Source organism: Rosa rugosa, chromosome 5, assembly GCF_958449725.1.
Source record: "Rosa rugosa chromosome 5, drRosRugo1.1, whole genome shotgun sequence".
NCBI classification, from domain to species: Eukaryota; Viridiplantae; Streptophyta; class Magnoliopsida; order Rosales; family Rosaceae; genus Rosa; species Rosa rugosa.
The window spans coordinates 10072488-10085194 of NC_084824.1; the positions used below are offsets into that span (position 1 = coordinate 10072488).

At 40.8% G+C, this 12707-nt stretch overlaps 3 protein-coding genes and 2 pseudogenes across 3 annotated transcripts; 3 read left to right on the forward strand and 2 right to left on the reverse strand.

Annotated features, from left to right (window-relative positions):
• Positions 1-887: 887 nt before the first annotated feature.
• On the forward strand, positions 888-3355 carry LOC133708821 (stemmadenine O-acetyltransferase-like; annotated as a pseudogene).
• A 133-nt stretch (positions 3356-3488) lies between these two features.
• LOC133708820 (stemmadenine O-acetyltransferase-like) lies at positions 3489-5044 on the forward strand. Its single transcript, XM_062134354.1, has one exon. It carries the CDS (start codon positions 3556-3558, stop codon positions 4897-4899), a length of 1344 nt encoding a protein of 447 aa, XP_061990338.1. The 5' UTR covers positions 3489-3555; the 3' UTR covers positions 4900-5044.
• Positions 5045-5239: 195 nt separating this feature from the next.
• Positions 5240-7033, forward strand: LOC133708822 (stemmadenine O-acetyltransferase-like). Its single transcript, XM_062134355.1, has one exon. It carries the CDS (start codon positions 5654-5656, stop codon positions 6971-6973), a length of 1320 nt encoding a protein of 439 aa, XP_061990339.1. The 5' UTR covers positions 5240-5653; the 3' UTR covers positions 6974-7033.
• Positions 7034-7099: 66 nt separating this feature from the next.
• On the reverse strand, positions 7100-8646 carry LOC133711173 (BAHD acyltransferase BIA1-like; annotated as a pseudogene).
• Positions 8647-8803: 157 nt separating this feature from the next.
• Positions 8804-10415, reverse strand: LOC133708823 (metal tolerance protein A2-like). Its single transcript, XM_062134356.1, has 2 exons — positions 10299-10415; positions 8804-9930 (listed from the first exon to the last, which is right to left on the reverse strand). Exon 2 carries the CDS (start codon positions 9928-9930, stop codon positions 8842-8844), a length of 1089 nt encoding a protein of 362 aa, XP_061990340.1. The 5' UTR covers positions 10299-10415; the 3' UTR covers positions 8804-8841.
• Positions 10416-12707: the final 2292 nt, after the last annotated feature.

Below are 12707 nucleotides of genomic sequence, written 5' to 3' on the forward strand. Positions count from 1 at the left end.
AAATGTCACAAACAGTAAGGGGTCATTCGACACTTTAATTCCCTACATTTTATAGTTATCATATTGTTACCTCAAAATTAATTTCCGACATACATTTAGTCACCTCCAATAGTTAACACTGTTAACTTTTTCTTTTTGTCAAGGGCATTTTCATCTTACTTTCTCTCTCTCCCCCCACCACCACCGTCTTGATTGAGATAATTATTCACTGATCAGTAACTAAAAAAAAAAAAAGCATAGATGGTATTAGTATATGAAAAATGAGAAGTGATTAGGATAACTGTTATTCAATTAACCTAAAAGAGAAAAATATTAAAATACCCTTGACAAAAAAAGGAGTTAACGATGTTATTAATGGAGGATAAGCACTAAAGTTATGTTGGTTAATAAATTTTAAGGTACTAATATCATACTTTTAGAATGTTAGCGACTAAAATCTCGAATGATGTGGGAGAGGAAGAGTTTATTATTGTTAACATGAACCATGTGTTTGTATGTATTACTTTATCAATAGCTTGTCTTCCTGGCAAATGATTTCTAATCGATTTTTCATTCGTTTGAGCTCTGCACGATGATTATACATTTAGTTGTCTATGTATATTTTTTTTTGACTTTGTCAAGGGGAACCCAAAGGCTTCCTAGGCCTAAGATAAACCCATTCGGCCCATGTGAAATGCTCCAACTGTGCATTGCAGCACAGTGCCTCACCACTTTGACAGCTTCGGGGTTCGAACCTAGGTTGGGGAGCACACCCAACTAGGCAAGAACCACTAGGCCACTTGCAGTGGTTAGTTGTCTATGTATATGAATCTGATCAGAGTAGGGCAAATTATTAATAGTACATTACCATAACCAGACCAGGAGTTATTAAACAATTAGTTTTGTATCTGTATATAAACTTGATCAGAGTAGGCCTAATTAATAGAACTACATAACCTTAGTACTCAATCGAGTTCAAAAGATCGATCTAGCTAGTAAGAATGAAGGTTGAAGTAGAAGTAATCTCCAAGGAGCTCCTATCACTCCATCTTCTCCAACCCCTGCTCATCTTCGCTATTACCAGCTCTCCTCCTTTGATCAATTAGCTCCCCCAGTCTATAACCCTTTGGTCCTCTTCTACGAATTCAATGACAAGACAGTGCCCAACATTACTGAAATATCCAGCCACCTCAAAAAGTCCCTAGCCGAAGTCTTAACCGTTTTCTACCCATTAGCCGGACGAATCAAACACGACGACTGGCATGTTGATTGCAATGATTGGGGCATTCCCTACCTTGAAGCTCACGTCAATTGCAAACTCTCTGACTTCCTCAAGAATCCGATCCCTGATCAACTTAGCAAGTTCATGCCATTTGAACTTGACGATCATATTGGTAAGGAGTTGGTCCTAGGGGTCCAGCTCAGCATCTTTGAATGTGGAGGATTTGCAATTGGTCAATGCATCTCTCACAGGCTTGCCGATGGGTCATCTTATTTCATGTTCAGCAAAACTTGGGCGGCCATAGCCCATGGCGAATCCAACATAGAGCATCCAGACTTTCTGTCAGCAACACGTTTTCCACTGAAGGATGTTATGGCATATGATCCAAGCACTGAAATCTCCAGGAATAAAGTCACAAGGAGGTTTTTATTCAGTGCCTCTATGATAGAGGCTCTCAGAGCGAAGTATGGGGAAAGCGCTGTAGGCTTAGAAGAAAACCAGAAACGCCCATCACGTGTTGATGCTTTAACGGCTTTCATATGGAGTCGATATATGGCCAATACCAATAAGATTACAGGACCTCATGATGAGAAGTTGTATAGGATCGCCCATGCTGTGAACCTACGCCCAAGGTTTGATCCACCATTGCCACAACATTCTTTTGGAAACATTTACCGTGGTGCCACGTCAGGTCCCTTACTAAGTACTGGGGATGCATGCAGTGCATATGGTCGGGCTATGAGGGAAGTACGAGAAGAAATAAACAAGATCGAGAATGACTGCGTCAAAGGACTACAGCAGGGTGCTGAGCAGTCAGGGCTCCCCTTCAATGAGAATACTGGTAGACTAACCGAACTAGAGCTGGTTGCGTTGGGCTTCAGTAGCTATTGCAGGTTTCCAGTGTATGATAATGATTTCGGTTGGGGAAGGCCTGCGTGGGTGTTCTCAACACCATTGACCTTCAAGAACGTAGCAACTTTCATGGACACCAAAGAGGGTGATGGAATAGAGGTATACATCAGTTTGGAGGAGCAACTCATGGCTAAATTAGAAACTGATGCCGAGTTCTTGGCCCCTATGTGTCTCCAAGTGGGCGCTGAAGAGCCCTTTGGTTGTTAACAAACAGCTACTAGTCCTGCTCTCATAATTTATACAACATCGTCTGCCGTACTGAACTTTGGTCTCATCTTTGGTAACTAAATTAAGTTTCGAGTAAATCTGGTCATCTTTTGGTAAGTAATGGTTATCTTCTGGGTACCGAAAGGATGACCAAATATCCAAAAACTAAAAAGTTTCATTACGAGATAGATGGTCGCTCAAATCAACTCAATAAGTGCGCCTGCCTGGCTGATCTGCTCTTAAATTGTGGATTTTTTTCTTCTAATAATAGTATTTGTTGATGTCAATCATGGGGTAATATATGCAGTAAGTAGCTCAGAGCATGAGGAGGGTCAATCTCCTTAATTCGCAGCAAAATAGTTTTATCTTCATTGCTACTAAGTGGGATATCCCTTTGAGTTGAGATCGATCTTGTTCTTAGCTCGTGTTTTCTTAAGAGGCTTTTCTCTTTGTTTGGCAGGGTTGTTCCTCGTTGGTTGTTTAATATAGTTTTATCTTGCTAGCTGATGCAATTAGACTCTGTAATTCACTGTAAACAGTGTTTCAGCACTGTTATGCATGCTTTTTATAGTGTGAAATATTTGACTTCCTGGACTAGTCTGTTGTCTGCAACTCTGCATACTTTGTGTTTTCTTTGAAGTTCAAACTTTCTCTAAACGTCTTGCCCTTTCTTGTTAACAAGGATGTTAGGTTATCTTACCTGCACTTCACACGCTACATATATACTGTTCTGCAAGAAAAGTCGGACTAATAATTTACCAAATCACAAATATTATATTTCTGCTTTTCTTAGAATTAATTAGGCACTTTTAATGGAGAGATGAGTTAACTCTATCTGAGAATGATCCCTATCATAATCTCATTGGAAAATCTTTCCAAGCTAATCCTGAGATTCATTCCTTCTATTTCGATCTCTTGTAGCACAAGAAAAGAAAAGATTTTTAATTTTTGTATGATACTTCAGAAAATTATAAAAAAACATAATGTGATGCTATGCTGCACAAGTATCTAATTGTGATTCGTCTTTTGGAGTTTAAGAAAAAGAAAATCACACAGTGTATAGGACGTCATTGTGATATCAAAATTTGCTTAACCAATGGGCCTTTGTTAATTAATTTTTTAAGATGCATTCTATCCCCTTAGCATTTAGCTATATATAGCTTTATATAAGTCTAACTGAAACACATACAACCATACAAGCACAACCAGACATACCCATTGTTTGTAGGAGATCAATGATCATGAAGGTTGAGGTTGAGGTTGTCTCCAGAGAGCTTATCAGACCATCTTCTCCAACTCCTGACCACCTCCACAGATATCAACTCTCCTTTCTTGACCAGATATCTCCCCCAGTCTTTAGTCCTTTGGTTCTATTTTATTCATCATCCGAGGCTGATACAAATTTCGACATTGCTGATATATCGAATCGGCTAAAGAAATCCCTCTCCGATGTCTTGGTCCAATTCTACCCACTCGCTGGACGAGCAAATGACAACATGTTCATAGACTGCAACGACAAGGGCATACCCTTCTTGGAAACTCGAGTTAACTGCCAACTATCTGATGTTATCCAAAACCCAGTTCCCAGTGAACTCAACAAGTTGGTTCCATTTCAACTAGACGAAGTTGCTGATCTAGCCCTTGGTGTCCAACTAAATGTCTTTGACTGTGGTGGAGTTGCAATTGGTGCTTGCATTTCTCACAAGATTGCAGATGCTTTATCGTTTTTCACGTTCATCAAAACTTGGGCAGCCACTGCTAGAAAAGATCATTATCATCAGACAGATGATCATGCAGCTATGTCTCCACAGTTTGTATCAGCCACACTGTTCCCACCAAGGAACATATCCGGGTTTAATCCACGTGTTGGGATCACAAAAGAGAATATCGTAACAAAGAGGTTTGTGTTTGATGCTTCCAAGATAGATTCTCTTAAATCAAAATATGGTGTTAATGATAATGATCATGAGCATGAGCAGAGCCTAGAAAGTTACCAAAGACCGCCATCTCGTGTGGAGGCTCTATCTGCTTTCATATGGAGTCGCTATGTGGCTGCAACCGGAGTTGGGTCTGAAGCACCTGAGAGGGTCTATGCCATTGTTCATGCTGTGAACCTCAGGACAAGGTTTGATCCACCACTTCCAGAATGCTCTTTCGGGAATCTCTACCGAATTGCAGTTACGGTTCCACGTCTGGATACAGGGGAGGAGTGCTATGGTCTTGTGAGGCAGGTCAGAGAGCAAGTGAGTCATATTGACAAGGATTATGTGAAGAAATTGCAAGAGGGCAGTGAACACTTGAGTTTCATCAAACAAAGCTCCGAGAATTTCTACAAGGGAGAGATGGTTACACTGAGCTTCACAAGTTTGTGCAGATTTCCTCTGTATGAAGCTGATTTTGGATGGGGAAAGCCTACTTGGGTCGGCTCTCCTGCCCTGACTTTCAATAATTTGGTTGTTTTTATAGACACTAAATCTGGGGGTGGAATAGAAGCATACATTAACATGAAGGAAGTAGAGTTGGCTAAAATTGAATCTGACAAAGAGTTCATTTCATTTGTTTCAAGTGAGTCAAAGTAATGAAGAATGTCAGTTGTCAAAAAAAAAAAAAAAAAAAAAAAAAAAAAAGTAATGAAAAATGTCTGCCTGCCAACGCAGCTCTTGGTTCTCTGTTGTTGATTGATGCCATATATTCTAGGTGTGAATGAGTCTATTATTGTTATTGTATTTGGTAAACTGCTACTTGTAAAATAAGATTGTTTAATTGTTTAAGATTGGTAAACGTGCCACCACCCTTGCTGCACAACCACCGCCGTCGAACAACCTCAGCCACCACGCCACCGTCCCCATCGTACCAGCAGAATGCAGCACACAACAAGACCACCAACCCACCCAACCTAAGAACTGGATAACAACTAGTTCCAAGCCAAAGCAGGTAACCCAACCTTGCCGCCGTCTGCACTCCAACGACCAGGTGACCGGAGGAAAAGCATCGGAGAATCCAGATCTCTAACCCGAGATCTTAACCCTATCCAGCCGCAATTCCCAATCAATCCAAGACCACCACCTGTCAGAAGCCGTTTAATTTCTACTTTTCATCACAGAAAGTTCATTATATATTCTTCCCTCAATTTGATACAATTCTTTGCAAATTGAAAATTGAAGATAGAAACAAAAAACAAAAAACAGACGGAGTAACTTTGGGTATTCCTCCAAAATTTGTTGTCAATGGGATTATCTTATTTCATTAAGACATTGATCTATTTGAGTAGAACCAACTATTCTTTCTTTGACAACAACTCAACACTGTTAAAGTTCACAGAGACAGATCAAGATGAAGATTGAAGTTGAAGTAATCTCTCAAGAAACAATAAAACCTTCAACTCCAACCCCTCACCATCTCCGCCATCACCAGCTCTCCTTTCTCGATCAGTTAGCTCCCCACGCCTACGTCCCTTTCCTCTACTTCTACTCCCTCCCCAACACTCACAACAACCACACCCAAATCTCCACCCACCTCAAGAAATCTCTCTCCAAAATCCTAACCCAGTACTACCCAATAGCCGGCCGAGTCAAATTCAACCTCTTTGTGGATTGCAACGACCATGGAATCCCCTTCTACGAAGCTCGAGTCAAATCCCACTCACTCTCTGATGTCATCACCAATCCCTCCCTCCCCGAATTGAACAAGTTGTTACCTTTCGAGCTTGACGTGGTCACAGACATAGCTCTCGGAGTTCAACTGAATCTGTTTCCGTGCGGAGGAATTGCTATTGGGTTGTGCGCTTCGCATCGAATTGCAGATGGGTTGTCATTTTTCACGTTTGTCAAGAACTGGGCATCAACTTCTTGTGGAAATGAGTGTGTGAATCCCGATTTTTCTGCAGCTTCGATCTTCCCTCCAAAGAATATGGATGGGTATAACGGCGTTCCTCTCCCGAAAAGGAAAGATATTGTGACCAAGAGGTTTGTGTTTGATGGGTCGAAGATCGAAGCTTTACGAGCAACGTATGCAGAGAGCATCAGACTGAAGACCAAGAAACGCCCGTCGCGGGTTGAGGCATTGTCTGCCTTCTTGTGGAACAGGTTTATGGCCGAGGTTGCAAAAGAAGAAGAATCAAGTTCAACAAGGTTGTACACGGTTGTGTATATTATGGATCTCCGTTCGAGGTTTGACTCACCTCTGCCGCAGAATAGTTTTGGGAACTATTACCGGGCAGCCACTGCAACTCCAACATTGGTTGATGGGGAGGAGAGAGGTGGCCTTGTGAGGCAGGTGATTGAGGAAATAGAGAAGATTGATAGTAAGTATATGAGGAAATTTCAAGATGGCTATAAGGAACATTTGGATTTCATGAGGAGAAGGATGGAAAGGGCTGCAAAAGGAGAGCTTGTTACAGTGACATTTTCAAGTCTGTGCAGGTTTCCATTGTATGAGGCTGATTTTGGTTGGGGGAAGCCAGCGTGGGTGAGCATGGCTTCCATGAGAATCAACAACCAAATAGTTTTCATGGACACCAAATTGGCTGATGGAATAGAGTCGTATTTTAGCTTCAAGGAGGAAGACATGGCCAAGTTTGAACTTGACTCAGAGTTCCTCGAGTTGATTTCTCCAATTGGTAATGTCAAGAAAAATCCATTTGCACGTCTTTAAATATAAGTTGAATCATCCATCAATAATATTTCTAGTGTAGCAATGTGATCACATTATGCATTAGTGCATTACTCTTGCCATATATAAATAATTTAGATGTATAAAATGTTACAATATATCTGTGGCTTAATAAGATGTAATGCTTGGATTCAAAGATGCATATGCTGGCAGCTCTTGATCACATTTGAATAGTGTCATGTCTTCTTCGCTCAAGCTTACTCAGGACTCCATTCCATCACGGCCTTTTATATCCATCAGATATACCATATTCTTGGCAGTTGGAATAGCTGAGCTCACCCAAATTGGTTTTCCATACCCAAAGTCTGCACCCTCGTATAGTGGAAACCTAAACCAACTTGTGCACACATAGAAGTCCATGCCATCACTGGTTAGCATTCTTATAGCCTCGTTCTGAGGCTCACTTATCACTGAAATATCCTCACTCAGTGGTAGTCTTTTTGCTTTCTTGCAAAATTCTTCACTGCCTTCCCTTAATTGAGTTAATTCAGTAACCAAGCCATGTAACTCTGCCTATGCGTCCTCTGCCCTCGCAATAAAGACCCAACAAACTTCCCAACAGAGTTATTTGGTAGGGGAGGGACTATTCTGTTTCGAATGTTCACATTTTGGTACAGGGACGATAGCCTAGATGAGGATCCGAAATTTGTCCTTGAAGCCTTCATTGCACATTTCCAGATGAGTGCTGCTACCCTCTTCACCTTTGTCGGTTGTTTGACACTCACAGAAGGTGCTTTGGCCCTAAGGGCAGCAATCTTTGAGCCATTGAATACAAACCTCTTTGTTGCAGATTCGTTCTCTGATCTTAAGATTTTCAAGATCTGATGTAGTCATCGAGATATCTCTTGGTGGGGTTATTAACATGGCGTTGAATATAGGATCCACTTTCTGGCCAATCCCAGAAGCATTATTGGCCCAACTTCTGATGAATGTGCTCAATGTGGCTGCATCAGCTATCTTGTGAGAAAGACATAAGCCAAGGCCAATTGCACCACACTTAAAAGTAGTTGGCTTGAACATGCAGCACACATCCCCTGCCTTCTAGAAAGACTTCACAATTGATAAGCAGCAACTGTTTTAGTACCTCGTGGTCTGTTGCTTTGAGAATGTCTGCAAGAAGGCAGCTGACTTGAGCTTCAGTGAACCCCGCTCCATCATCATTGCAGTCAATGGAGGAATTGTCTTTGATTCTTCCAGCAAATGGGTAGAAGCGAGTCAGAGTTTAAGATAGTGATTTCTTTAGCTGCAAGGTTCTTCCAGCTGCAGCAGTATGATCACTTGTGGTATAGAAGAGCAGCAACAGAATGCAAGTAGCAGGAACCAGTTGGTCCAAAAGGGAAAGATTGAAGGTTTTCAACTGGATGGGAGTTAAAGAAGAAGGTTTGCTGGTTTTTTTTTTTTTTTTTTTTAGCAATAATACCAATCTCTATAGTTGCCATTTTCTTCTTCTTGCTCCAAGTGTTGATAGGTTTCAACTCACTTTGGAAAGTTGTTTAGCCTCTACATGTTTATAAGCACAAGCACAACAATCTAACTACTCACATGCAAATGCTGTGAATGGGAGTTTGTTGAATGAAATTACGTACTGAAAAATCTTTCAGTTTTTCCTTGAACTCTAAGTCAGTAATGGTTAGCGAGTTTACCAAAATAACCATACCTTCGACGAATTCCAATATTTACTAGTAATGTGGAAAACGAATGACTTTACCTTTGCTTAAGAACAGAATTTAGTAGTACCTTAAAATTACTTGGTTCTTTGAATGCTTATATGTGGATTAGTATACAGTTAGAAGTTATATTTATTTGTTAAACTGGAGCAAAGCCAAGCAGATGAACATAACAAAAAGACTTTATTGAGATGCTAGCTGCTGAGGCTCAATTTGAATTGTTACATGAGTTATATTGTACTCTGTTTTGATATAATTTATAGCATTTTCTAACACCCTATAAGAATTAGCTTCTTGGTTGACAATTAGATGGCAAGTTAGTAAACTCTTCCCAGGAGTTATGCACCATATGTGCAGTTCATGACAGGCAACTACTGCATCCAGCTCACACAAAGCTTTCTCAAGCTTTAAGGTGTCGATCCCTCTTGGAGTGCTCTCCATAAGAACCCCAACAATTTTCCGCAGCATGCCGATGGTTGTAGCCAGCACAACTATTGAAAATACTAGTGTGCATATGAGATCAGCGATCTTCCATTCAGGCTTAGCCCATATGACCACTGCGGTGACCATCACTCCAATGCTCTGAATGATATCCCCAAGTACATGAAGATATGCCCCATGGAGGTTCATATTGCGACGATTGTGATGTGTCCCATTGTTATCTGTATGATCATCATCATCATGATCCTCGTTATGATGATGATCACCATGGCTGTTGCCATGGTTGTGATCATGACCCAACAAGACCGCCATGGCGATGTTAAGCACTAAACCCACGGTGGAAACAATAAACATGAGAGAGCCCTTAACTTCGCCAGGGTTGCCATTCTTAAGTCTCTCAATGGCTTCATAAATTAGAATACCAGCAGTGAGCCATATTATAAGGATTGAAACGAGAGCACCTAGGGTTTCAATCCTTAAGAAGCCATAAGTCTTGCCTGGAGTTGCCTTCCACCCCGATGCCCAAACTGAGAACACAGAAATTGCAAATGCCACAACATCTGTTAAGACATGTAGCGCATCGGACCGAATTGCCAAACTATTGGCTTTGATGCCTACAACAATTTCCACTGTCATGAAAATGACTGAGGCTACGAGTGCTGTCATCAGGTTTCTCTTGGATGCCTCTCCATAGTTGGAAGTTAACGCTTTACATCGTCCTTCCCCACAACTATGTGACACCACCCTGTTTGTCTCCGGATCTCGTTCCCGATCTTCAACCATTTCAATTTCTGTAGTATTTGCAGACCCGGAATGATTCCCTACTTCCATCTGAAAATTAAGCAACAAGAAATTATATGGCTAAAGTATCATATATACAGTAATAAAAAAACTTCAGAGCATGCAAGGGAATCATGTAGAAGTGTAGAACCAACTGATACAAGGATATGCATAACTTATGGAACTAGGATAGGGCCAAACTGATTATCGTGCAGATCCCAACCGAGTATATTTATCCATGAAAGCAAAAATGACAGGCTAAATCAACGACACCGATACAACTCATATAGTATACAAAACTTACTTCCCCCTCCCCTCTATCATGATATTGGCCAATTGAAAAAGCATTAGGTTAATGGATTCCAACACAAGGAATCAGAAAAGTACTAATGAATCTGGAGAGAGATATATTCATTTACCTCCGAATTCAGTCTTGTTTCTTGACTTGCAGAAGTGTTAATATACGAAACACAGAGGAGGAATATTACGTGAACTTCGATAGTTTTCAATTCACTGTGAAGAGGTATTCAGCCTCTAGCTAGATACTGATATGTGTGTGTGTGTATTTATAGCAGTATAGCACGTACAAGCACGAGAAGAAACAGAGGAAACGTGTAAGAAATCGAGTTTGTTACATAAAATGGCGCAATGAGACTTCTATTTAGTTCCTACACATGAGGGAAAACGAATGGAAAACTTTATGGTTAGGTGCCTTGGTTGTAGTCATGCTATCTGTTTCAGATTACAATTTACATTTTGCAGAATTTCACTCGCATGCTTTTGTTTTTTTGTTTTGGGGTATCCGTAACTATAAAGGAGTGAGGCTACCTAAATTGTCTGGGAGCTCCAATTGGGGGGGGATGGAGCCTAAACCTCTTATTACAATAAACATGCATCTAGAGTATTCTATGAAATAATATCAGAAATATTTACACATAAGACATATATTCTAAGTTTCTAACAAGCACCAACTAGCAAACAGTGCTCTATTGGCTACTCTATTTGCTTTGACATAGAGGTGACATAACAGAAAGATAACTTGATATGTAACCCGATTACAACGTAACATAATTATCATAAGCACAGCTTTCTTACTATGTTGCCGCCATAGGATAAATCCGGCAACACTTAGTTTTACCCTGCTAGTAGGAGGTTGCAACCATTTGATAAAGCAAGGAACTCGCCGCCTACGTACCTAAAGCAGACAAGGCACATAAGATGTGTAACTCGAAACCAAGCCCGCATCCCCCTACCACGTACCGGTAGGTACTTAATGTGGTTGGTAATTAAATTTTGTGTATAGGTAAGGTTAGATCCAAGAAGAAAATGAACAGACTTTCTTTGTTGCTCAGGAATGAGAATGATGCAATAGAAGACCTTACTTTGCGATGCATTGGGCAATGATGATGGTGATGATATTGTTGTGAGTGGATATGATGATTTGGAGGAATGAAGTGCAATTCTTTTGGAATGAATGTAGTTTTTTATTTTTTTTATTTTAAATCTTAGCCTACCACACCCTTACATATACCCAGTGAGAATCGAACCCATGCCATGACCTTTACAATGTTGGAATGAATGTAGTATGAAACTATGAATAATTGAATTTAATGGTCTAGGAGTGATTATTTTGGGACCTTGTTTTAATTAAGCATGAACTTTTTATGCTTAAATAATGACAATCAATATTTACATATTATTTATACATGTAATGTATTAGACAAAATTAAATTCAAATCCAAAAATTAAATCTCAATGTATTTCAATAACATATGCGAAAAATGCGGACGCCTCAATATTTTGAAGAACTCACCTCGCTAGGCACTAATAAAGACGTCTCGCCTTTCATCTTCGCCTTTGAAGGCATTGATTATACCCACATGCTTTTGTTTCTTGTTTTGCAGTAACTAACCTTATCAGTATAGTTGCATTTGTATACATATTAAGTAAGAACTGTTGGAGAATTTTTTAAAATATAATTTTTATTAAAGAAATCAAAAGGTGTAATTTGGTTTTGCACATTTTGGGTTTGTCGAATGAAGCAATATGACCAAAGTCAAATGGTACAAGTGAAAAAGTACCCTACCATTTGAAGGGGTGCATATACTTCTATATAAATGATTCATTCTCTACCAAACAAGACAATCCAAGATAGTCCCAAGTGTTTGGCGCAAAAACCAGTTGGCTTGCAAACTGTCTCTTTTGAGCGTGTGCGCAGGCGTGTCAGCACCGTGGGGTGCAGTCGTCGGGGTAGTCCCTTGACCTGACTTCTTCTTCAAGCGTTTGTGGACGAGGAGAGCACCAACCTCGCCACAAGGTTCTTCTCTAGCCTTCCGGGAAAGGACTTTCTGCCTTACGGATAAGGACTTTGGGTGTGATCTCTTGCGTCACCGAATCGATACTTAGTATTGTAGACTAAGCAGAGCAATCACTGGGAAGTTTGGAGAAAGCACGGGTTGCGCTAAAGCGTGACTTTAGCTTCGCTGGGTTGCGAGGGCGTTACCCTTGCTTCGCTGGTAGTAACGGTGGCGGTTGCGCTCGCAGTCGGCTCCTGAGGAGACTGGGACTGGAAGTACGGTCGCCGGGTTGATCTGGTGATGCTGACAGTCGACTCTTGGAGAGACTAGGACTGGCGGGCGGTCACCGGGTTTCAACGAGGTTGAAGGTTTGCTCCGGGGAGGCTTTGTAATCGCTGGGATTGATTGATTTGAGAGAGGTCCCTTCTTCGTCCTTGAAACCTGGTATATATACCTAGGGTTTCGACTGTTCCTTGTCATAGAAGGGATATTGATTGAAGTTTCCTATTCAATCCCCGCTACCCGACTCCA